Source organism: Vigna umbellata, chromosome 3 (genome assembly GCF_029865625.1).
Source record: "Vigna umbellata cultivar VRB3 chromosome 3, Vumbellata_1.0, whole genome shotgun sequence".
Lineage (NCBI taxonomy): Eukaryota > Viridiplantae > Streptophyta > Magnoliopsida > Fabales > Fabaceae > Vigna > Vigna umbellata.
In genome coordinates this window covers 21,611,651-21,638,703 of record NC_142167.1, presented here as the reverse complement: position 1 = coordinate 21,638,703, position 27,053 = coordinate 21,611,651, and the positions used below count along the sequence as shown (strand labels likewise).

At 32.5% G+C, this 27,053-nt stretch overlaps 4 protein-coding genes across 4 annotated transcripts; all 4 read left to right on the top strand.

The window, feature by feature from the left end:
• Positions 1-888: 888 nt before the first annotated feature.
• LOC148201908 (disease resistance protein RPP13-like) lies at positions 889-3,394 on the top strand. Its single transcript, XM_088108210.1, has one exon. The coding sequence runs from the start codon at positions 975-977 to the stop codon at positions 3,270-3,272; it is 2,298 nt and encodes a 765-aa protein (XP_087964336.1). The 5' UTR covers positions 889-974; the 3' UTR covers positions 3,273-3,394.
• Positions 3,395-10,605: 7,211 nt separating this feature from the next.
• On the top strand, positions 10,606-13,325 carry LOC148201907 (disease resistance protein RPP13-like). The gene has a single exon (XM_088108197.1). The coding sequence runs from the start codon at positions 10,638-10,640 to the stop codon at positions 13,032-13,034; it is 2,397 nt and encodes a 798-aa protein (XP_087964323.1). The 5' UTR covers positions 10,606-10,637; the 3' UTR covers positions 13,035-13,325.
• Positions 13,326-17,480: 4,155 nt separating this feature from the next.
• Positions 17,481-20,307, top strand: LOC148201906 (disease resistance protein RPP13-like). The gene has a single exon (XM_088110200.1). The coding sequence runs from the start codon at positions 17,529-17,531 to the stop codon at positions 20,199-20,201; it is 2,673 nt and encodes an 890-aa protein (XP_087966326.1). The 5' UTR covers positions 17,481-17,528; the 3' UTR covers positions 20,202-20,307.
• A 2,063-nt stretch (positions 20,308-22,370) lies between these two features.
• On the top strand, positions 22,371-25,174 carry LOC148201905 (putative disease resistance RPP13-like protein 3). The gene is made up of 2 exons (XM_088111015.1): positions 22,371-22,396; positions 22,429-25,174. The coding sequence occupies exons 1-2, from the start codon at positions 22,371-22,373 to the stop codon at positions 25,172-25,174; spliced, it is 2,772 nt and encodes a 923-aa protein (XP_087967141.1).
• The last annotated feature ends 1,879 nt before the right edge of the window (positions 25,175-27,053 follow it).

Below are 27,053 nucleotides of genomic sequence, written 5' to 3'. Positions count from 1 at the left end.
ACTATTTGCTAACTTAAGCATCAAAGAGCCTTTGAGAGATACTCTTCCAAATGGTTAAAGAGGAAATTATGAAGGAGTTGACAGTTACTTGACCCTACACCCGAAACAGTAATGTTATAATAATCTCAAAGTTGAGTTTGATGCATTATGTGGTATGGTAACCATATCAGGTTCACATGTTATTGCTATAAATGAATTTTTTAAAAGGTTTAATTGCTTTTTTTATCATTAATTTCGCTAAAATGTGTCAAATTTGTCTCAAGAAACATTCAAACAATCTCTGATCTTCCTATAAATAAGTAGAGAGTTAGAATTTTAAAAAAAAAAAGATTCAAAAAATTTTAAAGAAAGAAGTATTAAAAATAAAACTTCTTAAACAATGAAGTTTCTTATAAAATTTTATTTATATTTTTGATATTTTTAAAATAAAATAGTAAAGTATCGTTATTTAAAATATTCTATCGCGTGTAATACTTGATTTTTTTAGAGTGTTATAGTTAACACAAGTATTTCGGTTGAGTTATTCGTCTCGTACATCCAAGACAAACGTGTATTTAAAGTATACAAGACAAAGGTGAGAGTGCTCTGATAGCAATTTGAATACGATGTACTGTCATAAATGAAAATATCTTAAAGGCAAATGGGTAGAAATTGCAATGCTCATAGCAGGAAGATGCCATGGTTGACTAGTCATGGTTGACTCAAAGTCAATGGACCAATAAAGTATTATTTTTCTTCTTTTTATTGTATTGCCAGCTACACGCTATTGTTTGTCCTGGTGCATTATTTATCGAGAAAATATATTTTAACACGGTTTTTACACTCATTTCACACGTTATTTCCCACTTTCCATTTATAAAAATTGCTGTTATTTATTGCAGCCACTTTTCATAGTATGCATTATCCCATTGCAAGCTAAACAGTATCGCAACCACAAACCCATTATCCAAATCTACACGCTCGTCTACGCTGTAATGGCAGAGAGTGTAGTTTCTTTTGTTTTGGATCATTTATCCCAGCTTGCCGCACGCGAAGCTAACTTGCTCTATGGTGTGGAGGACAGAGTCCAGTCTCTCCAGTACGAACTTCAAATGATCAAAGAGCTCCTCAATACCACAAAGAGAAAGAAGGGAATGGAACATACTGTTTTGAACCAAATCAGAGATGTGGCCCACTTAGCTGAGGATGTCATCGACACCTTCGTAGCCAAAGTTTCCATTTACAAGAGGAGAACCCTTCTGGGGAGGATGCTCCGTGGCTTTGGCCAAGCAAGGTTGCTCCGCCACGTAGCCCAAAAAATAGACAAGCTCAAAACCACTCTCAACGAGATACGCGACAACAAGGAAAAATATGATGCTTTCAGAGAAACCACTAATCAATCTGCAGCAGAAGAGGAGGAGGAGAAGGACAGGTTGCAATCGCTGCTCAAGCTAAGAAGAGACGTGGAGGAAGAACATGTGGTTGGCTTTGTCCAGGACTCCGAGGATGTCGTCAAGCGACTCCAGGAAGGTGGTTCGAATCGTAAAATTGTCTCTATCGTTGGCATGGGGGGATTGGGGAAGACCACCCTTGCCCGAAAGGTCTACAATAGCAGCATGGTGAACGACCGCTTCGATTGTCGTGCGTGGGTTTATGTCTCAAACGAGTGTAGAGTTAAAGAGCTTTTGCTTGGCCTTCTTAAGCATTTGATGCCAAATTTTGAACAACAACGCAAAAGCAGCAAGAAAGGTAAGAAAAGCTCTGGAGACATTAACAACATGAATGAGGAAGAGTTGAAGAAACAGGTGTGGAACTGCTTGGAGACGAAAAGGTATCTTGTGGTGGTAGATGACTTGTGGAAAAGGCGGGATTGGGATGAGGTGCAAGATGCTTTTCCAGACAACAACAACGGCAGCAGAATATTGATAACTAGTCGTTTGAAAGAGGTGGCCTTGCATGCTGGTGATGATGTTCCTCACTATCTTCAATTCCTGAGTGAAGAAGAAAGTTGGAAGCTGTTTTGCAGGAAAGTGTTTAAGGGTGAAAACTGCCCTTCTGATTTGGAGACCTTAGGAAAGCAGATGGTTCAAAGTTGTCGTGGTTTGCCGCTCTCCGTCATTGTTTTAGCAGGGATGCTAGCGAAGAAAGAAAAATCACATAGAGAATGGTCTAAAGTGGTAGGTCATGTTAATTGGTATCTGACTCGAGACGAGACCCAAGTGAAGGATATAGTTCTCAAACTCAGCTACGACAACTTGCCAAGAGCATTAAAACCATGTTTTCTCTATCTTGGACTATTTCCGGAAGATTTTGAAATACCTGTTATGTCATTATTGCGACAATGGGTTGCGGAGGGTTTTATACAAGATACAGGAAATAGAGACCCAGATGATGTTGCGGAAGACTACTTGTACGAGCTCATCGATCGCAGTTTGGTCCAGGTACCAAGAGTGGACTGGAATGGAGATTTGGAGAAGTTTCAAGTTCATGATCTTCTTCGAGATCTTTGCATATCAGAGAGCAAAGAGGAGAAAGTGTTTGAAGTTTGCACAGACAATAACATTCTAATCCCTACCAAACCTCGCAGACTGTCCATTCACAGTAACATGGGTCACTACATTTCTTCAAGCAACAATGACCATTCATGTATTCGTTCCTTGTTTCTCTTTGGGCCACAGTATGATGCTGGTGGGAGAGAGTGGAAATGGCTTTTGGACGAGTGCAAATTGGTTCGAGTGTTAGAGTTTGGATCTAACTCGTGCCAAAAGATCCCTTCCAATTTAGGGAACTTCACCCACCTAAGGTACTTGAGAATAGAGTCAGATGATATTATATTTGTTCCAGATTCAATACTTAACCTTTGGAATCTACAAACCATAGAGTTGAGTGATCGGTGGCTTCGTGGCATGGGTTCAATTTCTTTTCCTGTTCAAATGTGGAAACTCAAACATTTAAGACATATTAATGCTGGATTTCATGTCAAGTTGAGAGGAAGATGTTCAGAATTAGATCAGAAGATGTGGAATCTTCAAACCATCTCTAGTCTTGTACTCAATGAGCAAGCAACATCTCTAATACAGAAAGAAACATTTCCCAATATTAAGAAGATGGGGTTGTACGTTAAAGATTACCAAGGTGAATTACCTAATTTATTACAACACTTAGAACTATTGAAGCATTTGAATAAATTAAAGATTTTCACATCAACGGAATTGCTCTCGGAACAAGTGAGTCACATCTTACAAAATTTGGAAACAAATAATGGAGTTGAAGTTCAAGGATTTATTTTTTAGGCATGTATTAGTGTGAGATTTATTACAGTAAATAGTTGATTATTTATTTTATAAATGTATGTTACATGTGAAATATTAGTAATATTTTTATTTTTTGAATTTAAATAATAATTAACTATATCTATATCTTTTAAATACTGAAAGGTTTTCTAAAAATTAATTTAAATAAATATTTTTCAACAGAATAGATCCGTATATTCATTTTCATTTTCCACATACTCATTTTTATTTGCCTTTTTATATTTAATAAGTTTATTTCATCATTCTCATGTAATGTCACGACTATGTCAATTTATTTACTATTCTGCACATTAATTACTTTTTTTTTTTATAAGTATAAAAATAAAATAAACATAATATTATTAATGATTTGATGGATGCACAAAAAATATTCATTATCAAATATTACAAATATATATAATTACATAAATATTAAATCAAAATAACAAATAATAATTGAACAAAAATAAAAATGATAAATAAGTAAAAATAATCAAATGTTAATTTAATGAGATTGAAAATTGTATTTTATTTGAACAAAATCATTAAAAAAAAGGTAACTAAAGTTGTGATAAAATAATCAAATTTTTATCTTAAAAGTTATTTATTCAATGAACTTGAAGTTTTTAAAATGTCATAAAAAAGTAAGTTTTTAAAATACTAAAAAAAATGAAAATAAATAAAAATTATCTAACTAAAATTTTAAGAAGAAAAAGTATTTTAAACATTTCGGTTTATTATGAGTTACAAATAAAAAATGAGTATTTTAGAATTTAAAACAAAAACAAATATAAAAATGAAAACAAAATAAATACATGCATATCTGTATAATTAATTTTAAATATTAAATACAATTTATATTTATACTGGATATGTTATAAATTAATTTAGATAAAAATTTCTATTTTCGATTCCAGTTATTTGGTTGAACTGGTTTACCTTTTTATTACTTTAAATATAAATAATATGTAATACTTAGTTTTCTGATATTTCTATATCACACTACTAATTTTATTAGTTTAATAATAAATTTTAAAATATTGAAACTTGTAAATAATTTTTATTCATATTAAAATATTCTTTAACTATTACATCAATTAACATAATAAAATATTATGTCTACTTAAAAATATTATCTGAGTGGATCACGAAATCCATAGGATGTTAAGAACATATATGAAGAAACATCCATTTATTATGCTTAATATATTAAAAACCTGTTTCTTCTCAAAGTAATGTAGCGTCAACATGGAATAACCCAAAAACATGTAGAAAAGAAAATCGAAGGAATTGATATGAGAAACTAATACATAAATAATAAACTTAATTAAATTTTAAACTTTTTATTAAAATTGGATATTTTTAATTAAGTCTTCGTTAGTTTTTATATTGAGTACTCAAAATTTTGTCCAATTATCTCCTCTGCAAATTTTGTCCACAGATACCCACAACATTTTTTTTTTGTCATCTTTAATCACTTATATAATTTGTGGTAAGGTTAACTATCATTTTATTATTATAAATAGAGATGTGGAAAATGTTAAGAAGAATGACATATCATCATTATCATCTACACCAATGACATTGATAATGACCATTCCTTATTTGTCGTAGGTAATGACAATAACATCATTAAAAAAAATATAACATTTTGATAATCTAACAAGTTTTTTATTAAAAAATATTTATTGTTTTAATATTATTTCTAATTAATTATCAAACCTTATATTTCTAACAGATAAAGAAAGTAATCGAGATAAAGAAAGTAAACAAGATGATGAGGCTAAATATAAATATTTTAAATTTCTAATGAATGAAGGATATTAAAAGAGATATTTGAAAAACAAAAGGTAACAAAATATGTAGAGAAGATAAGAAAAGAAGGACTAGTTAAATATAAAAGTTAGTTAATTATTGGTTTGTATTTATTTTGCTAATTTTATTTAAATAAATATTGTATTGATGTTAGCAAATCTTAGTTTTAATTTGAGATTTAGTAAAAATGATTAAACATTATTCATTTAATGCTAAGTCTTAAATTGTCTGGTTAAACATTTTTGAAAAAAAAAAAACTTTTTCATAATTTGCTAATGTATACATATTAAGTTTAACCTTAAAATTTGAGTAATTTCAATTCAAAAATCATTTAATGTTATTCTATACATACCTATCACAACTTTTAGACAACAATGTCAAATTTTATCAAATTTAAAATAATAGATTTAATTTGCATGTGTTAATAAATTAAGATAAATGTTAACTTAAATGAGCTGGAACTTAATCTGAACTAGAAAAATGAGAATTGTATTGTATTATCTATATATGACAATGGAGTCTGTAACATATATAGTTATAAATCAAAGTTGAATGAATGCACATCACGTTAGGAATAATGGAAAAGGAATTGACGAGTACTTGCAATGTGTTTGGTAAAATGAATAACCTATCACGATGACATTTCATTGTTCATGTGTTTTATTGAAAAATTTAAATGAATCTAAATCCAACGTTAAGTAGAGATAAAAATATATATTGAACAATATATAAGGTCATAAATATATTGTCTTATGTTTTTTTGTTAGAAATGTCAATTTCTTAATTAGATAAAATTCATATTTCATTAGTATTGTTTTTTTTTATAAATCTTTTTCAAATTCTTCGTCGTGTTTTTGGTTTGAAATAAATGTATTAGAAACTTAAAAAATATATGTTATCACATATTTTTCTTTTGTATTATTAATAGTTATAACACGATCAAATATTAGATATTTAAACTATATTAATAAAAAAAAGGTTTTGAAAAAGGAACGAATGATATTTATAGAAGATGATATATAATGTTGGTAATTTTTTTTTTTTGCATAAATAGGGATAGTTAGATTTATTATAGTTTAAGTCATCTAAATTAAATAATAATTATTATTTTAATATAAATAGAATATCTGTATTGGTATAGCTTTTTCATTTTTTTAATCATAGATTTTGGATTTAAGTCAAAATGAACGGTTTTTATTTTATTTTAAAGTTTACGTTGATTAATACAATATTCAACATAAATTTACGTCAATAAATACCAGACCAAACGTAAATTTATGTCTAATTAAACTACATCCGTGGTAAAAATTAGGATTAAAATACAATACCTTAGTTAAACTCATACGTCAATGTTTATCTCATAAGAAAAACTCAACTTGTATATTTGTTTACGTGAATTCAATGTCCAAGGTAAATGAATTTTGCTTTTTAGGATTCGGATATCCCATAAAAAAAACTTACAAAATTCACATTTTGCAATAGTTATTATAATAAATTTTAAATTGAAAAAATGTAAGCACAAGTGTATATGTCGGTTGATTTATTCGTCTCTGACATCCATTTATTTAAATATATGAAACTCTACCATGGTCGTTCTTTTATTATCATTTTCTCATTTATATACTTATATATCTAAACAATTAAAAAATATGATATTTGTTGACTGACCATTTTAAATATAAAACTTCATCCCCTTATTTAAAAATAAAATACGTGTACTAAAAGCACTATATTATATACTAAAAATTATAATAGTCTTTCTTTCATTTAAACCTTTTAATAAATTTGGTTTGACCTTCTTAGTTAACCAAAACAAATTAATCAACATATTAAGTATATTGATAAATTTTGATATTGTATTTGTGAGATATATTAGTGATGAAAAATTTAAAGATATATATTTAGTGAATTTGATCCAAGTCGGAGCGAAATATGTATTTAAAGTATAGAAAACGGAGGTTGAAGTGGCATGTTTGCAATTTGATATAAACAAGTGACTGTATAGATTAACTACTCACATAATGTGAAAAAAAGAAAAAAAAAACAAATCAGTCTCTTACATATATATATATATATATATATATATATATATATATATATATATATGAAAGACTTTGGTGATTATATTTAATCACAATAGAAAAAGACTTTAACTATTCCAGAGTTGAATAACATGATTATTAATCCTCTCTTTAGATTTCCTTAAAGTTGGAAAAGAGGATAGAAGAAAAAAATATTTAAGAGGAAAGTGAAAGTTGGATTACTGAACTAAATAAATATATTAAAATTTTTATTTTTTTCATTTTACTTTTTCTTCTATTTATTATTCTCTTGTTTAAATAAAAATATAATTTTAAATTTGATATATAGGATGACATTTGAATAAAAATATGTCATTAAATGTCCGTTTACGGGGCTTGGACGTCCATAATATTATAGACGTCGTCCGTGGCAGGGGACGTTTACGAGACTGAACAAATTAACGTTTCAACTCCCCATGTCAGCCTCTTAAACGTTCGTTGGGGAGCACGGACGTCTATAATATCATAGACGTCCGGCCCCCCAAGACGAACGTTTAAGTTGCTGACAGGGTGGTTGAAGAATTAATTGGCTTTAGTCTCTTAAACGTCCGTCTTGGGGGGCATTATATTATAGACGTCCGGACGTCCAGCCCCCCAAGATGGACGTCTAAGTTGCCAAAAGGGTAGTGGGAGAATTAATTGGCTTCAGCACCTTAAACGTCCCTCCTAGGGAGCACGAACGTCTATAACATTATAAACGTCCGTTTCCCTATACAACGAACGTCTAGAGTTTCACTTATTTACGAATATGTCACCGATTAATTATTTATGTTGATAGTTTTACACACAAACGTGTATAAAAAAACGTTCAAAGTCAATTTTACACTAGTATTTAGTCGTTAAGCTTAGAATATAGATGAGTGCTATAATTGAATATGTTACACATGACGAGTGCGCTTACATGTAATTGTTGTTTTGTTCCAAAATATAAAATTGGTTAATTAAAAATTTGGTATAGTGATGCATAATAATTCATTTTATATTATAAAGTACAATTATTAGGTATGAGATAGTTTATAATATTATGACAACATTATTACCTTGCCCACTACCATTAAACTATTTACTATACAAAATAGCTTTTGTTTCTATTTTTTTATTTCTCATTCACACCCAAACTTTGACCTCTTTATTGTCACTGTGTTTTAGCTCAGTCAAATTTTAAATAGTATTAAGTCTTGGTTGGAAATAATGTTCATAAATAAAAAATATAAAAGATGTTGAACTTTAAAATTGAAATAAAAAAGATAAAGATATTTTTATAATTTATCACATATTCTTTTATTATAAGCTAATATTCCATCAAGGTTAAACGTATGTGAAAATAAGCAACATAGGTGATTTTTTTTTAAATAGCCATAAAGTAACACTAAGAAAACACAAATATAAAGAATAAACTAATTATGAGAGTCTTATAAGAAATTTTATAAATAGAAATTTACTTTATAAAAACATAGAAGAATTTGATTAAGTGTGTTCAAAGCAACATAAACGGATCAAGAAAAAAAAAATGTAAATGAGTGTTTGGTAGTTGAATAACATGAAATATAATTTGAAAAATGAATGTGTAAACATATAGTTTAATATAGTGTAGATGACTTGACTATTCTTTGTTCAATGTTTATCTAAAGATGTGATATAATAACAACTCTCTTCTAGAAGCTTACCATTGTGTTGTTGTTATGGATGAATATTTGGAGCTGCGTCTAAATAGATGTAACATCAAGACCTTCTTTTATGTCTATTTTGTTGACGACCTTCGTATACAAATTACTGTAAGGAAAAACATATTTGAGTGTTACATATTTAAATTCAAATGTTTTAAAATTTTTAAAAAAATAACATAAATACGTTGATGATTTAGCATTGTTTATACAAACTAAATTGAAACAGCCATACGAAATATTAAAAGAAAAATCTAAAAATTGTTTGTAGGAAACCTTGACTCAGAAAAATAATGCAATACAATTACGTGTAAACGAAAAAATTGATTGAAATTGGAAAAGAAAGTTCTCCTGTTATCATAGTTGAAATTGAGAAAAGGTTTGAATGAACTACATTTAGTTGTAATAATAATATAAAAGAAAGTAAATTATAACATGTCTAAAGTTACTTTAGAGATAAATTATCTTTCTTTTTCTATCCATTCAATTTTTTTTATCGGACGACGTAAATTTAACAAAAAAAAAATTATACCTATTTTACATTATTTTTTATTATATTTTACTTTTTCTTTTTATAAATATAAAAATGTATACTTTTATATCTATTTTACCTCTATACAATAATAATCGTAACTCTACCGTAAGGTTGGACCGCGTACGATGTGTGATCGGACAATTTTATCATATACGAAGGTACCAACCGAGCAAGATGAGAGTTTAGCTCTAGCTTAATGACCAGCTTCCCCACATTAAGGATTAAAGTAAATATTCATTAAGGATGATGAGTCGAGATTAGGCCAAAATTAAGGTTTTACTGATCTTAAGCTCATCTCAAAAACTATAAATAAATATCAAAGGTAAGATGTACGTGATCCCATTTTACTGTGCATTTAATACTTTTGCTTTGATCCCATATGGACTATTTGCTAACTTAAACATCAAAGAGCATTTGACAGGTACTCCTCCAAACAGTTAGAAAGGAAATTATGAAGAAATTGACAGTTACTTGACCCTACAACGGAAACAATAATGTTATAATAATCTCAAAGTTGAGTTTGATGCATTATGTGGTATGGTAACCATATCAGGTTCACATGTTATTGCTATAAATGAATTTTTTAAAAGATTTAATTGTTTTCTTTATCATTAATTTTGCTAAAGTGTGTCAAATTTGTCTCAAGAAACATTCAAACAATCTCTGGGTCTTCCTATAAATAAGTAGAGAGTTAGAATTTAAAAAAAAAAAGGATTCAAAAAATTTTAAAGAAAGAAGTATTAAAAATAAAACTTCTTAAACGATGAAGTTTCTTATAAAATTTTATTTATATTTTTGATATTTTTAAAATAAAATAGTAAAGTATCGTTATTTAAAATATTCAATCGCGTGTAATACTTGATTTTTTTTAGAGTGTTATAGTAAACACAAGTATTTCGGTTGAGTTATTCGTCTCGTACATCCAAGACAAACGTGTATTTAAAGTATACAAGACAAAGGTGAGAGTGCTCTGATAGCAATTTGAATACGATGTACTGTCATAAATGAAAATATCTTAAAGGCAAATGGGTAGAAATTGCAATGCTCATAGCAGGAAGATGCCATGGTTGACTAGTCATGGTTGACTCAAAGTCAATGGACCAATAAAGTATTATTTTTCTTCTTTTTATTGTATTGTTTTTCCTGGTGCATTATTTATCGAGAAAATATATTTTAACACGGTTTTTACACTCATTTCACACGTTATTTCCCACTTTCCATTTATAAAAATTGCTGTTATTTATTGCAGCCACTTTTCATAGTATGCATTATGCCATTGCAAGCTAAACAGTATCGCAACCACAAACCCATTATCCAAATCTACACGCTCGTCTACGCTGTAATGGCAGAGAGTGTAGTTTCTTTTGTTTTGGATCATTTATCCCAGCTTGCCGCACGCGAAGCTAACTTACTCTATGGTGTGGAGGACAGAGTCCAGTCTCTCCAGTACGAACTTCAAATGATCAAAGAGCTCCTCAATACCACAAAGAGAAAGAAGGGAATGGAACATACTGTTTTGAACCAAATCAGAGATGTGGCCCACTTGGCTGAGGATGTCATCGACACATTCGTAGCCAAAGTTTCCATTTACAAGAGGAGAACCATTCTGGGGAGGATGCTCCGTGGCTTTGGCCAAGCAAGGTTGCTCCACGACGTAGCCCAAAAAATAGACAAGCTCAAATCCACTCTCAACGAGATACGCGACAACAAGGACAAATATGATGCTTTTAGAGAAGCCACTAATCAATCCACAGCAGAAGAAGAGGAGGAGAAGGAAAGGTTGCAATCGCTGCACAAGCTAAGAAGAGACGTGGAGGAAGAACATGTTGTTGGCTTTGTCCAGGACTCCAAGGACATCGTCAAGCGACTTCAGGAAGGTGGTTCGAATCGTAAAATTGTCTCTATCGTTGGCATGGGGGGATTGGGGAAGACCACCCTTGCCCGAAAGGTCTACAATAGCAGCATGGTGAACGACCGCTTCGATTGTCGTGCGTGGGTTTATGTCTCAAACGAGTGTAGAGTTAAAGAGCTTTTGCTTGGCCTTCTTAAGGATTTGATGCCAAATTTTCAACAACAACGCAAAAGCAGCAAGAAAGGTAAGAAAAGCTCTGGAGACATTAACAACATGAATGAGGAAGAGTTGAAGAAACAGGTGTGGAACTGCTTGGAGAGGAAAAGGTATCTTGTGGTGGTAGATGACTTGTGGAAAAGGCGGGATTGGGATGAGGTGCAAGATGCTTTTCCAGACAACAACAACGGCAGCAGAATATTGATAACTAGTCGTTTGAAAGAGGTGGCCTTGCATGCTGGTGATGATGTTCCTCACTATCTTCAATTCCTGAGTGAAGAAGAAAGTTGGAAGCTGTTTTGCAGGAAAGTGTTTAAGGGTGAAAATCGCCCTTCTGATTTGGAGACCCTGGGAAAGCAGATGGTTCAAAGTTGTCGTGGTTTGCCGCTCTCCACCATTGTTTTAGCAGGACTGCTAGCCAAGAAAGAAAAATCACAGAGAGAATGGTCTAAAGTGGTAGGTCATGTTAATTGGTATCTGACTCGAGATGAGACCCAAGTGAAGGATATAGTTCTGAAGCTCAGCTACGACAACTTGCCAAGGAGACTAAAACCATGTTTTCTCTATCTTGGCTTATTTCCTGAAGATTTTGGAATACCAGTTACGCCATTATTGCAAAAATGGGTTGCGGAGGGTTTCATACAAGATATAGGAAATAGAGACCCAGATGATGTTGCGGAAGACTACTTGTACGAGCTCATTGATCGTAGTTTGGTAGCAGGGGTGAAGTTGAATGGACGTTTGGCGATGTGTCAGGTTCATGATCTTCTTCGAGATCTTTGCATATCAGAGAGCAAAGAGGAGAAAGTGTTTGAAGTTTGCACAGACAATAACATTCTAATCCCTACCAAACCTCGCAGACTGTCCATTCACAGTGACATGGGTCACTACATTTCTTCAAGCAACAATGACCATTCATGTATTCGTTCCTTGTTTTTCTTTGGGCCATATTATGATGTTGGTGGGAGACAGTGGAAATGGCTTTTGGACGAGTGCAAATTGGTTCGAGTGTTAGACTTTGGATCTAACTCGTGCCGAAAGATCCCTTCCAATTTAGGGAACTTCACCCACCTAAGGTACTTGAGAATAGAGTCAGGTAATATTATTACATTTGTTCCAGATTCAATACTTAACCTTTGGAATCTAGAAACCATAGAGTTGAGTAATTGGTGGCCTTATAACATTGATTCAATTTCTTTTCCTGTTCAAATGTGGAAACTCAAACATTTAAGGCATTTGAGTGTAAGAGGATCTATCGAATTGCGAGGAAGATGTTCAGAATTAGATGAGAAGATGTGGAATCTTCAAACTATCTATTGTCTTGTACTCAATGAGCAAGCAATATCTCTAATAAAGAAAGGAACATTCCCCAATATTAAGAGGATGGAGATTAATGATGATGAAGATGAATTACCTAATTTATTGCAAAGCTTAGAACTATTGAAGCATTTGAATAAATTAGTGATTTATACAAGAAAACCTTTCTCAGAACAAGTGACTCACATCTTCCAAAATTTGGAAACAAACGGAGTTGAAGTTGTTATCGATTACAAAGAACAATACTTTTACAGGCCGTGGGCCCAAATTTGGAAACGGTGATTCTGTCATTTACGCGCTAAATAAAACGTTGGGTTTTAGTAAAGTCTTTCTCTCGCTGATTTCAGTTTGCTGTCTCTGATTTCATTTGACTCATTTTGTCATTCACTGCACCATTTCATTTTCGAAGAGGAAGCTTTGTGCTAAGGTCGGACACGATGGAGAACGCAAGAAGACTGAAGAGGAAGTGTTCGTGCTGTGCTAGGTCTGTATTTATTTAAATAAATATTGTATTGATGTTAGCAAATCTTAGTTTTAATTTTTAGTAAAAATGATTAAACATTATTCATTTAATGCTAAGTCTTAAATTGTCTGGTTAAACATTTTTGAAAAAAAAAATACTTTTTCATAATTTGCTAATGTATACATATTAAGTTTAACCTTAAAATTTGAGTAATTTCAATTCAAAAATCATATAATGTTATTCTATACATACCTATCACAACTTTTGGACAACAATGTCAAATTTTATCAAATTTAAAATAATAGATTTAATTTGCACGTGTTAATAAATTAAGATAAATGTTAACTTAAATGAGTTGGAACTTAATCTGAACTAGAAAAATGAGAATTGTATTGTATTATCTATATATGACAATGGAGTCCGTAACATATATAGTTATAAATCAAAGTTGAATGAATGCATATCACGTTAGAATAATGGAAAAGGAATTGAAGAGTACTTGCAATGTGTTCAATAAAATGAATAACCTACGATGACATTTCATTGTTCATGTGTTTTAATGAAAAATTTAAATGAATCTAAATCCAACGTTAAGTAAAGATAAAAATATTAAACAATATATAAGGTCATAAATATATTATCTTATGTTTTTTTGTTAGAAATGTCAATTCCTTATTTAGATGAAATTCATATCTCATTAGTATTGTTCTGTCTTTTTATAAATCTTTTTCCAAATTCTTGATCGTATTTGTGGTTTGAAATAAATGTATTAGAAACTTAAAAAATATGTTATCACATATTTATCTTTTGTATTATTGATAGTTACAACACGATCAAATATTAGATTTATTCGTCTCTGACATCCATTATTTAAATATATGAAACTCTACCATGGTCGTTCTTTTATTATCATTTTCTCATTTATATATTTATATATCTAAACAATTAAAAAATATGATATTTGTTGACTGACCATTTTAAATATAAAACTTCACCCCCTTATTTAAAAATAAAATACGTGTACTAAAAGCACTATATTATATACTAAAAATTATAATTGTCTTTCTTTCATTTAAACCTTTTAATAAATTTAGTTTGACCTTCTTAGTTAACCAACATAAATTAATCAACATATTAAGTATACTGATAAATTTTGATATTGTATTTGTCGGATATATTAGTGATGAAAAATATGTATTATAATAAAGTATAGAAAACGGAGGTTGAAGTGGCGTGTTTGCAATTTGATATAAACAAGTGGCTGTATAGATTAACTACTCACATAATGTGAAAAAAAGAAAAAAAGAACAAATCAGTCTCTTACATATATATATAATTTCTATTACGTCTAATATCATAAATATAAATATTCTAAGGTAAATGAATACAAGGTGCAATGCACATAGCAGGAAGCTTTGACTAATATGACATTATATATATAAATATAATTAAAATATGTATATAAGAAAGACTTTGCTGATTATATTAATCACAATAGAAAAAGACTTCAACTATCACGGAGTAGAATAACATGAAATATAATTTGAAAAATCAATACGTGTACACATATAGTTTAATATAGTGTAGATGACTTGACATTGATATAATTTAATATAGTGTAATGATTTGACAAAGAATAATCACTAGTGCAACAAGAGTAAATAGTTTTTTTTTATAGGCAGCGGTTTTACAATCGAGACATATTTAAACGAAGTAAAAAGGTGTACATTTTATGCCTCGGTTATGAACCGCGATGTAAAGGATACGATTACGCCTCGGTTCATTGTAACCGATGTCGTAAGGTTTTGTTTTTTTAATTAATCCTGCTACACTCTTCCACCGTTTCGAAACCAATCACACAAACATAAACAGAACCCTCATTATTTTTGTAAACTTGATTTATCTGCAAAGAGACCAAAAACCCACGATTTCGTTCAATTCATAACAGGGTTAAAGCTGGATGATGAATCTGTACGAGAATCTGTGTTCGGTCCTTTGTGGTTCACGAGTCCATAACTGAAAAATTGAACAACAAAAATGTGCATGTTAGAAGATCAAGAAAGAGATTGACAGTGGAGGGTTTTATTTGAAAATGGTGTTTTCAATGTCTCTGGATCCAAAGAGAAGACCAAGACAAGATCCAAAAAAATTTCACTTACCAAGCCACGGATGACCACTGCTGCGATGACCAGGACCGTGGGAGCGACTACGGCAACAGAGACAATCCGCCACGACGGTGCAGCAAGAACCCAACGAGGAGGCAGCGGCAGCAGGAACACCACGCGACGATGGCGGCAGTGGCAGTCACGTTGTGGACGTAGAGGGGAGGTAGCGGTGGTGACGTTGTGGAGCGAGGAGACAACGGCGGTGACGTTGTGGAGCGGATTTGGAGCGGCTTGGCGATTTGGGCTTGGCGATCTGGAGCGGTGGATCTAGAGGAGGCAGCGGCGGCAACAGTAGCGGAGGCTACAGCGACGGAGGCTACAACAACGAGAGAGGAGAAGAATGGGAGAGCACGGAGGGGAAGAGGGAGAACGCAGAGGGGAAGAGGAAGAGCGTGGAGGGGAAGAGGGAGAGCGCGGAGGGGAAGAGGGAGAGCGCGGAGGGGAAGAGAGAGAGCACGAGAAAGAAGCAGTCTTTGACTGTGCAAATGTACAAAATGTGCAGATTAAAAAATCAAAACGTGTGTATAGGCAACGGTCGTCTGACAACCTGAGGCAATAGGGCCTTTTCAGAGAAAAAGTGTGCTTAGTACAGAGGTATAGGTTTTGGGTCTTCTTTTAACCAAGGCAATATCACCATTCTGCCTCGGGTCAAGATGTAACCGAGGTATATAGTCTTTTACGCTTCGGGTTTTGCGTAACTGAAGCGTATATGACGCGTTAGATTGCACTTTTTTTACTAGTGAATAGTGATTTAGTATGATTTGTTTAATGTTTATATAAAGAAATGATTTATATAAAATTTTACTGTATTATCCATTTTTGTTAGATTACTAATTTGAATATCGGAGTGTCTTTTATATATATTTATCTAGATGATTTAGAGTTCAAACATTATAAAAACATTAGAAGAATTTGATTAAGTGTGTTCAAAACAACAAAAACAGATAAAAAAAAAAATGTAAATGAGTGTTTGGTAGTTGAATAACATGAAATATAATTTGAAAAATGAATGTGTACACATATAGTTTAATATAGTGTAGATGACTTGACTATTCTTTGTTCAATGATTACCTAAAAAAAATAAGAGAAATACGTTGATGATTTAGCACTGTTTATACAAACTAAATTGGAACAACCATACGAAATATTAAAAGAAAAATCTAAAAATTGTTTGTAGGAAACCTTGACTCAGAAAAATAATGCAATACAATTAACTGTAAACGGAAAAATTGATTGAAATTCGAAAAGAAAGTTTTCCTATTATCATAGTTGAAATTGAGAAAAGGTTTGAATGAACTACATTCAAATATTTAAACAACTAATTTTAGACATTTAAAAATATAAATATGAACGATTATAGTGATTAGTTTAGATAATAACTTATAAATAAAAATTATTGGTTTTTAAAATAATTACTATTAAAAATAAAAAATTATAATTAGTAATTAGAGCTTAAATTAATCATTGAAATTAACTATCAAAATTTTAACTATTTAAATTGATCAGTAATTAATATATTAAGTCAATTTTGGTCTTTTATCAATATTAGTATGAGTTTTAGTAAATAAATTCATTTATTGTCTTTAAGAAACTAATATGTGTTATAATTTTTTTTTGTCTTTTAATTCTTATAAAAAGTTTAATTAAATTCTTAATTTTTATTTGATTCAATTAAGTTTTTTTTATATTAACGTTAAATTTTTTGTAAATTTTTTTATATTAAATCATTCTATCTAATAAAATAAAATTAATTTAAATGTTTAAACTTTTAGATGAAATAATTTGATATATAAATGTTAACATATAAATCTAATAAAAAAGAGCTAATTATTTTGGAGAATGATGTTGATATATAAATATTGTTAGTGAAATGAGTTGAAGGTACAGTGCACATAACAGGAAGGCGCCTAAAAATTAAATATTGTATCGTAATAAATGGAAAAATAAAACCTCAAGTCTTCAACCGAAGTCTTTATAAATTCTTTATTGCAATCGCTTTCCATAATATATATATTTGGACATTCTTTCGTATCTGGCTGCAAGCTACACTGTGTTGCTTTTTCTGGTACCTTGTTAAATCCCTGTTATTCTTCTTCCATCACCAACCACAAATCCAGTATCCAAATCTACACGCTCGTCCACGCTGTAATGGCAGAGAATGTAGTTTCCTTTGTTATAGATCACTTAGGCCAGCTTGCCGCACGAGAAGCTCACTTGCTGTATGGCGTGGAGGACAGAGTCCAGTCTCTCCAGTACGAACTTCAAATGATCAAAGACCTCCTCAACACCACAAAGAGAAAGAAGGGAATGGAACATACTGTATTGAACCAAATCAGAGATGTGGCCCAAGTAGCTGAGGATGTCATCGACACATTCGTAGCAAAAGTTGCCATTTACAATAGGAGAACCGTTCTGGGGAGGATGCTCCATGGCTTTGGCCAAGCAAGGTTGCTCCACGACGTAGCCCAAAAAATAGACAAGCTCAAAACCACTCTCAACGAGATACGCGACAACAAGGACAAATATGATGCTTTCAGAGAAGCCACTAATCAATCCGCAACAGAAGATGAGGAGGAGGAGAAAAGGTTGCAATCGCTGCACAAGCTAAGAAGAGACGTGGAGGAAGAACATGCGGTGGGCTTTGACCAGGACTCCAAGGATGTCGTCAAGCGACTCTTGGAAGGTGATTCAAATTGTAAAGCTATCTCTATCGTTGGCATGGGGGGATTGGGAAAGACCACTCTTGCCCGAAAGGTCTATAATAGCGACCAGGTGAAGAACCACTTTGATTGTCACGCGTGGGTTTATGTCTCAAACGAGTGCAGAGTTAAGGAGCTTTTGCTTGGCCTTCTTAAGCATCTGATGCCAAAGTCTGAACAACAACGCAGAGGCAACAAGAAGGGTAAGAAAAGCGTCGAAGACATTAACAGCCTGAGTGAGGAAGAGCTGAAGAAACAGGTGCGGAACTGCTTGGAGAGGAAAATGTATCTTGTGGTGATAGATGACTTGTGGAAAACGCAGGATTGGGACGAGGTGCAAGATGCTTTTCCAAACAACAACAGAGGCAGCAGAATATTGATAACTAGTCGTTTGAAAGAGGTGGCCTTGCATGCTGGTGATGATGTTCCTCACTATCTTCAATTTCTGAGTGAAGAAGAAAGTTGGGAGTTGTTTTGCAGGAAAGTGTTTAAGGGTGAAAACTGCCCTTCTGATTTGGAGACCCTGGGAAAGCAGATGGTTCAAAGTTGTCGTGGTTTGCCGCTCTCCATCATTGTTTTAGCAGGGATGCTAGCGAAGAAGGAAAAGTCAAATAGAGAATGGTCTAAAGTGGTAGGTCATGTTAATTGGTATCTGACTCGAGATGAGACCCAAGTGAAGGATATAGTTCTGAAGCTCAGCTACGACAACTTGCCAAGGAGACTAAAACCATGTTTTCTCTATCTTGGCTTATTTCCTGAAGATTTTGAAATACCTGTTACGCCATTATTGCAAAAATGGGTTGCGGAGGGTTTCATACAAGATACAGGAAATAGAGACCCAGATGATGTTGCGGAAGACTACTTGTACGAGCTCATCGATCGCAGTTTGGTCCAGGTAGCAAGAGTGAAGTTTAATGGAGGTTATGAGAGGTGTCAGGTTCATGATCTTCTTCGAGATCTTTGCATTTCAGAGAGCAAAGAGGACAAAGTGTTTGATGTTTGCACAAACAATAACATTCTAATCCCTACTAAACCTCGCATACTGTCCATTCACAGTGACATGGGTCACTACATTTCTTCAAGCAACAATAATCATTCATGTATGCGTTCCCTGTTTTTCTTTGGTCCAGAGTATGATGTTGGTGGGAGAGAGTGGAAATGGCTTTTGGATGACTTCAAATTGGTTCGAGTCTTAGAGTTTGGACATAACAGGTGCCCAGAGATTCCTTCCAATTTAGGGAACTTCGTCCACTTAAGGTACTTGAGAATAAACTCAACTCGTGCTACATTTGTTCCAGATTCAATACTTGACCTTTGGAATCTACAAACCATAGACTTGGGTATTTTAGGGTATGACAGTCCAATTTCTTTTCCTATTCAAATGTGGAAACTCAAACATTTAAGGCATTTGAATACATCAAGGCCTATCAAGTTGCGAGGAGGATACTCAGAATCAAACGAGAAGATGTGGGATCTTCAAACCATCTCTCCCCTTATACTCAACACACAAGCAACATCTCTAATAAAGAAAGGAACATTTCCCAATATTAAGAAGATGGGGTTGTACATGGAGACCGACGGTTTTGAAGGTGAATTACCCAATTTATTGCAATACCTACAACAATTAAAGCATTTGAATACATTGATGATTTATAATGTCTTAGACCTTCTAACCTCTGAGGTCATATTTCCCCCAAGCATTACAGAGTTATGGTTATCAAGGATTAAGTGCATCACTGATGAGGGAATGAATGGTTTGAGAAATCACTCCAAAATCAAAATTTTGAGACTTTTGGGTGTTGAATGGTCTAAGAGTTCCATTGACCTCAATTGCGGGGATGGCGGCTTCCCACAGCTGGAAGTGTTGGAAATGAAATATTTGTCAATTCGAAAGTGCAAATTAGGTAATGGTGCAATGCAGAGACTTCAAAATGTGAGTATCCAGCGTTGTGAATATTTATATCATCTCGTGATTGGGTTTCAATCTTTAAAAGGACTGAGGAAAGTACAAATAACAGAAACTCCTTTAGAACAACTAGATCACTTCTTACAAATTTTAGAAAGATATAAGGGAGTTCAAGTCGTCAGAGGGTATTATCCTAAAATGTCAGTGATTGGATAAGTTTGAGATTTATTATACCAAATAGTTGGTTATTTATTTTATGGATGTATTTTAATAAAGTAAAAAAATGTAACAATGTGAAATATTAATAATATCTTAATTTTGACTTTTTAAATTTAAATAATAATTAGCTATATTTATATTTTTTAAATATTTAAAGGTTTTCTAAATATTATTTTAAATAAAATACATTGAATAAATATTTTTTAATATAATAGGGACATATAAAACAAGTAAAGTTTTATCATTCATATATTTATTTTCATTTGTATTTTATACCTAATAAGTTTGTTTTATTAATGTAAGTACTTGTATCTAGGATTATTATATCCATTTATTTATTATTTTACATATTAACTAATTTTTTTATAAAATATAAAAATCAAAATAAGATAAACATAATATTATTAATGATTTGTTGGATTCATATTTTTTTTACATTATCAAATATTAAAAATGTATCATAATTACATAAATACTAAATAAAAATAAAAATAACTATAAAAATAAGTAAAAATAATCAAATGTCAATCCTTAGTTAGAGATAATGTCATTTTTTTTCTATAAATCTACTCCTCCCAAAATTCTCATCATGTTTGTTGTTTGAAATAAATGTGTTAGGAACTTGAAAAAATATGTTATCACATATTTATCTTTTGTATTAATAATAATTACAATACAATCAAATATTATATATTTTAACTATATTGACAAAAAAAAAAATGTTGAAGAAGGAATGAATGATCATTTACACAGAAGATGATATATAATATTTGTAATCTACTTTTTAGATTTATTATTATTTAAGTTAAATAAATTATTATTATTTTAATATAAAATAGAATATCTGTATTGATATAGTTTTTTCATTTTTCTAATCATAGAATTTGGATTTAAGTCAAAATGAACGTTTTTTTATTTAATTTTAAAGTTTACGTTGATTAATAGAATATTTAACATAAATTTACGTCAATAAATATGAGACCAAACGTAAATTTATGTCTAATTAAACTACATCCGTGGTAAAAATTAGGATTAAAATACAATACCTTAGTTAAACTCATACGTCAATGTTTATCTCATAAGAAAAACTCATTTTTTATATTTGTTTACGTGAATTCATTGTCCAAGGTAAATGAATTTTGTTTTCTAGGAGTCGGATGTCCCATTAACCTTCTTTTGCAATAATTATTATAATAAATTTTGAATTAAAAAATTTAAGCACAAATATTTGGGTTGATTTATTCCTCTCTTACATCCATTTTTTTAAACATATAAACAAGTGGCTGTATAGATTAACTACATGTGGGAAAAAAAAACAAATCAGTCTCTTAAATATATATTATTCTATTACGTCTAATATCATAAATATAAATATTCTTAGGTAAATGAATACAAGGTGCAATAAACATAGCAGGAAGGTGTTACTAATATGACATTATATATAATAATTAAAATATATATGAAAGAGTTTGTTGATTATATTTAATCACACTAGAAAAAGACTTTAACTATTACGGAGTTGAATAACATGAAATATAATTTGAAAAATGAATGTGTACACATATAGTTTAATATAGTGTAGATAACTTAACAAAGAATAACAGTGATTCAGTATGATTTCTTCAATGTTTAATAATACCTCTCTTATAGTATCTTACCATTCTGTTGTTTTCAATGTGATCAGTGGATATGCATATTTTGGAGCTGAGTCTAAATAGATGTAACATCAAGACCTTGTTATTTTATCTTTATTTTGTAGACGACCTTCGTATAAATACTTTTGTATATAAATAACTATAAGGAAAAACATATTTGAGTGTTACATATTTAAATTAAAATGTTTTAATATTTTAAAAAAATTAGAGAAATATATTAAAAAAATTTAATATATTCTTAGTCAATCTCTTACCCATTCTCTGATATATATTATTCTATTTCATTTTATAACGAGGAAAAACTGAAGCCAGTTGTACTGTCATAAACATAAATATTCTGAGCCAAATGTGCACTTAGCAACTTTTAAAATGAATGAAGCTGTCACTATGCACTTCTTTCTTACGGTTCACGCCTAGTAAATGGAAAAATAAAACCTCAAGTCTTCACCCAAAGCCTTTGTAAATTCTTTATTGCAATCGCTTTACATAATATATATTTGGACTCTGTCGTATGTGGCTGCAAGCTACACTGCATTGCTTTTTCTGGTGCCTTAGTTAAATCCCTGTTATTCTTCTTCCATCACCAACCACAAACCTAGTATCCAAACCTACACGCTCCTCCACGCTGTAATGGCAGAGAATGTAGTTACCTTTGTTTTAGATCACTTAGCCCAGCTTGCCGCACGCGAAGCTAACTTGCTGTATGGCGTGGAGGACAGAGTCCAGTCCCTCCAGTACGAACTTCAAATGATCAAAGAGCTTCTCAATACCACCAAGAGAAAGAAGGGAATGGAACATACTGTTTTGAACCAAATCAGAGATGTGGCCCACTTAGCTGAGGATGTCATCGACACTTTCGTAGCAAAAGTTGCCATTTACAAGAGAAGAACCATTCTGGGGAGGATGCTCCGTGGCTTTGGCCAAGCAAGGTTGCTCCACGACGTAGCCCAAAAAATAGACAAGCTCAAAACCACTCTCAACGAGATACGCGACAACAAGGAAAAATATGATGCTTTCAGAGAAACCACTAATCAATCTGCAGCAGAAGAGGAGGAGGAGAAGGACAGGTTGCAATCGCTGCACAAGCTAAGAAGAGACGTGGAGGAAGAACATGTGGTTGGCTTTGTCCAGGACTCCGAGGATGTCGTGAAGCGACTCCAGGAAGGTGGTTCGAATCGTAAAGTTGTCTCTATTGTTGGCATGGGGGGATTGGGAAAGACCACTCTTGCCCGAAAGGTCTATAATAGCGACCAGGTGAAGAACCACTTTGATTGTCACGCGTGGGTTTATGTCTCAAACTTGTGCAGAGTTAAGGAGCTTTTGCTTGGCCTTCTTAAGCATCTGATGCCAAAGTCTGAACAACAACGCAGAGGCAACAAGAAGGGTAAGAAAAGCGTCGAAGACATTAACAGCCCGAGTGAGGAAGAGCTGAAGAAACAGGTGCGGAACTGCTTGGAGAGGAAAATGTATCTTGTGGTGATAGATGACTTGTGGAAAACGCAGGATTGGGACGAGGTGCAAGATGCTTTTCCAAACAACAACAGAGGCAGCAGAATATTGATAACTAGTCGTTTGAAAGACGTGGCCTTGCATGCTGGTGATGATGTTCCTCACTATCTTCAATTCCTGAGTGAAGAAGAAAGTTGGGAGTTGTTTTGCAGGAAAGTGTTTAAAGGTGAAAACTGCCCTTCTGATTTGGAGACCCTGGGAAAGCAGATGGTTCAAAGTTGTCGTGGTTTACCGCTCTCCATCATTGTTTTAGCAGGGATGCTAGCGAAGAAGGAAAAGTCAGATAGAGAATGGTCTAAAGTGGTAGGTCATGTTAATTGGTATCTGACTCGAGACGAGACCCAAGTGAAGGATATAGTTCTGAAGCTCAGCTACGACAACTTGCCAAGGAGACTAAAATCATGTTTTCTCTATCTTGGGTTATTTCCTGAAGATTTTGAAATACCTGTTATGCCATTATTGCAAAAATGGGTTGCGGAGGGTTTTATACAAGATACAGGAAATAGAGACCCAGATGATGTTGCGGAAGACTACTTGTACGAGCTCATAGATCGAAGTTTGGTCCAAGTAGCAAGAATGAAGTCTAATGGAGGTTTGGCAAGGTGTCAAATTCATGATCTTCTTCGAGATCTTTGCATATCAGAAAGCAAAGAAGACAAAGTGTTTGAAATTTTTACAGACAACAACATTCTAATCCCTATCAAACCTCGCAGACTGTCCATTCAGAGTGACATGGGTCACTACATTTCTTCAAGCAACAATGACCATTCATGTATTCGTTCCCTGTTTTTCTTTGGATCGGAGTATAATGTTGGTGGGAGAGAGTGGAAATGGCTTTTGGACGACTTCAAATTGGTTCGAGTGTTAGATTTTGGACCTAACAGGTGCAAAAATATCCCTTACAATTTAGGGAACTTCAACCACTTAAGGTACTTGAAAATAAACTCACGGAATGTTAACTTTGTTCCAGATTCAATACTTAACCTTTGGAATCTACAAACCATAGAGTTGGGTACTTATAGGTTTGAGAGTCCAATTTCTTTCCCTGCTCAAATATGGAAACTCAAGCATTTAAGGCATTTGAATACATCAAGGCCTATCAAGTTGCGAGGAAGATGTTCAGAATCAGATGAGAAGATGTGGAATCTTCAAACCATCTCTCTCCTTATACCCAATACGCAAACAACATTTCTAATAAAGAAAGGAACATTTCTCAATGTTAAGAGGATGAGGTTGTACGCGAACATCTTTGGTTATGAAGGTGAGTTACCCAATTTATTGCAGAACCTACAACAATTAAAGCATTTGAATATATTGATGATTGATAATGTTTTCAACCTCCTAACCTCTGAGGTCATATTTCCCCCAAGCATTACAGAGTTATCATTGTCAAAGATTAGGTGCATTACTAATGAGGGGATGAATGGTTTGAGAAATCACTCTAAAATCAAAATTTTGAAGCTTTTGGGTGATGATTGCCATGTGAGTTCCATTGACCTCAACTGTGTGGTTGTTGGCTTCCCACAGCTGGAAGTGTTGGAAATGAAATATTTGTCACTTGGAAAGTGCAAATTAGGCAATGGTGCCATGCAGAGACTTCAAAATGTGATTATCCACGATTGTCAACAATTAGATAATCTCCTAATTGATTTTTGTTCTTTGAATGGATTGAGAAAAGTGCAAATTTCAAAAACTCCCTTAGAACAAATAGCTCACATCTTACAAATTTTAGAAACAAGAGTTCAAGTCGTTAGAGGTAATCATCCACCTTGGGATGAGAGTGATTGGATTTTAAATATTTATTAGAGGTTTTAGATTTATTATAGCAAATAGTTGGCTATTTATTTTATGGATGTATTTTATATAGAGTAAAAAAATGTAACATGTGAAATATTAATAATATCATAATTTTATCTTTTTAAAGTTAAATAATAATTAGCTATATTTATAATTTTTAAATATTGAAAGGTTTTCTAAAATTTAGTTTAAATAAAAGACATTAAATAAATTTTTTTTAACATAATAAGAACATATAAGACAAGTAAAGTTTTATCATTGATATTTTTATTTTCATTTGTATTTTATACCTAATAAGTTTGTTTTATTAATGTAAGTACTTGTATATAGGATTATACCCATTTATTTATTATTTTACATATTAACTGATGTTTTTTTATAAAATATAAAATCAAAATATTATTAATGATGTGATGGATTCACAATTTTTTCATTATCAAATATTAAAAATGTATCGTAATTACGTAAATATTAAATACAAATAAAAATTAAAATAACTATAAAAATATATTTATTATTTTACATATTAACTGATTTTTTTTTATAAAATATAAAAATCAAAATAAGATAAACCTAATATTATTAATGATGTGATGGATTCACTCTGACATCCCTAAAATATAGGTAATGCATATATAATAAAGACGTCATTGACTTATAATAATAGAAAGCAGTTGGAAATATATAACAGAGTATTGGGAATTACAGTCATCCTTAAAATGCTATGAAGCTAAACTTGAGGTATTAGAGTATTCCAAAATGTCATAGGTTCTACATATAACAGTTTTTCAAAATGCATAATTCAAGGTACAGATATCCTAATGATACTAGGATTCAGCATCCTCTTCTTCCAAGGCTTGCTCCAAGGGCACCTCCTCGACATCTGCTCCCATCCAAGTGGATGATCATCGCAAAAGAAAACACACCAACATAACATGAACACAAACAAGCAAGGGTGAGCTAATTATATAAAAAGCATACGATATGACAATATGTGCATGCAAGAGTTAACTTCAATCAAGCAAGATAAACTCGCATCCTATCATGTTAAGTACTAGACTTGACTCGTCCGGACTTTAGAATGATAGTCAAACTATGGCGGGTCTTGCACTCGTGGTGGCTTGTGAAACCTGGGCTCCCCCACCCTACCACACTCACGAGGTTAGTCTGTTCCGGGCCTTGAGGCATACTGGAAGCTCCCAAGACTAAGACCTCCTGCTACTCCTCACCACATGGTGCAATCCTCTCTACACGAGAAGAAAGACCATTGGAGTTTCAGGATGACCCCCAAGACTGAGCTCCTACTCTCATTCTAAACACTAAGAATCTCACCAAGAGATCCTACACAGATGGAACATGGTTTACAACTTGTATCATCTTACCACCACTTATAACCATACACTTTTTTTTTGCTACCATCCACATACTTGTTTGAATATCACAATACACTACTATAGATGCAATGAAATACTTCACCAACAACCAAAGAGCACACTAATCAAACGCAGCACAAGATGTAATTAGAGAACCAGACTCAATACTCGTCACACAGCGCACCACCCTCGCAGGGCGAGACAAGCGCTATTCGCATAGTGCACCCACCCAGATCGCCTTGCGAATTAAGTTTGAATAAGTATCAGACTTTGGGTCTCGCGCATAGCGCACCCAGGTCGCTATGCGAGAGTCCAGACAGAGACCAACCCCCTTACAACTCTTGTTATGCGCCCCACTCGCCTTTCGAATTTAATGGGCAGTGGTCCCAAACCACCACCAGTTGCATAGCGATAGGATTCGCCAGGCGAATCCACAAACAGAGAGCAACACCCTCTCGTAATTCGCACAGTGAATTACCCAGACAGTGAGCACCCTCTATAGGGTCTCGCTATTT

Coding starts and splice junctions, on each gene's coding strand:
- LOC148201908 (XM_088108210.1), top strand. CDS start 975: ATGGCAGAGAGTGTAGTTTCTTTTGTTTTGGATCATTTATCCCAGCTT.
- LOC148201906 (XM_088110200.1), top strand. CDS start 17,529: ATGGCAGAGAATGTAGTTTCCTTTGTTATAGATCACTTAGGCCAGCTT.
- LOC148201905 (XM_088111015.1), top strand. CDS start 22,371: ATGTGGCTGCAAGCTACACTGCATTG. Junction 22,397..22,428: donor CTGCAAGCTACACTGCATTG/CTTTTTCTGGTG, acceptor AAATCCCTGTTA/TTCTTCTTCCATCACCAACC.
- LOC148201907 (XM_088108197.1), top strand. CDS start 10,638: ATGCCATTGCAAGCTAAACAGTATCGCAACCACAAACCCATTATCCAA.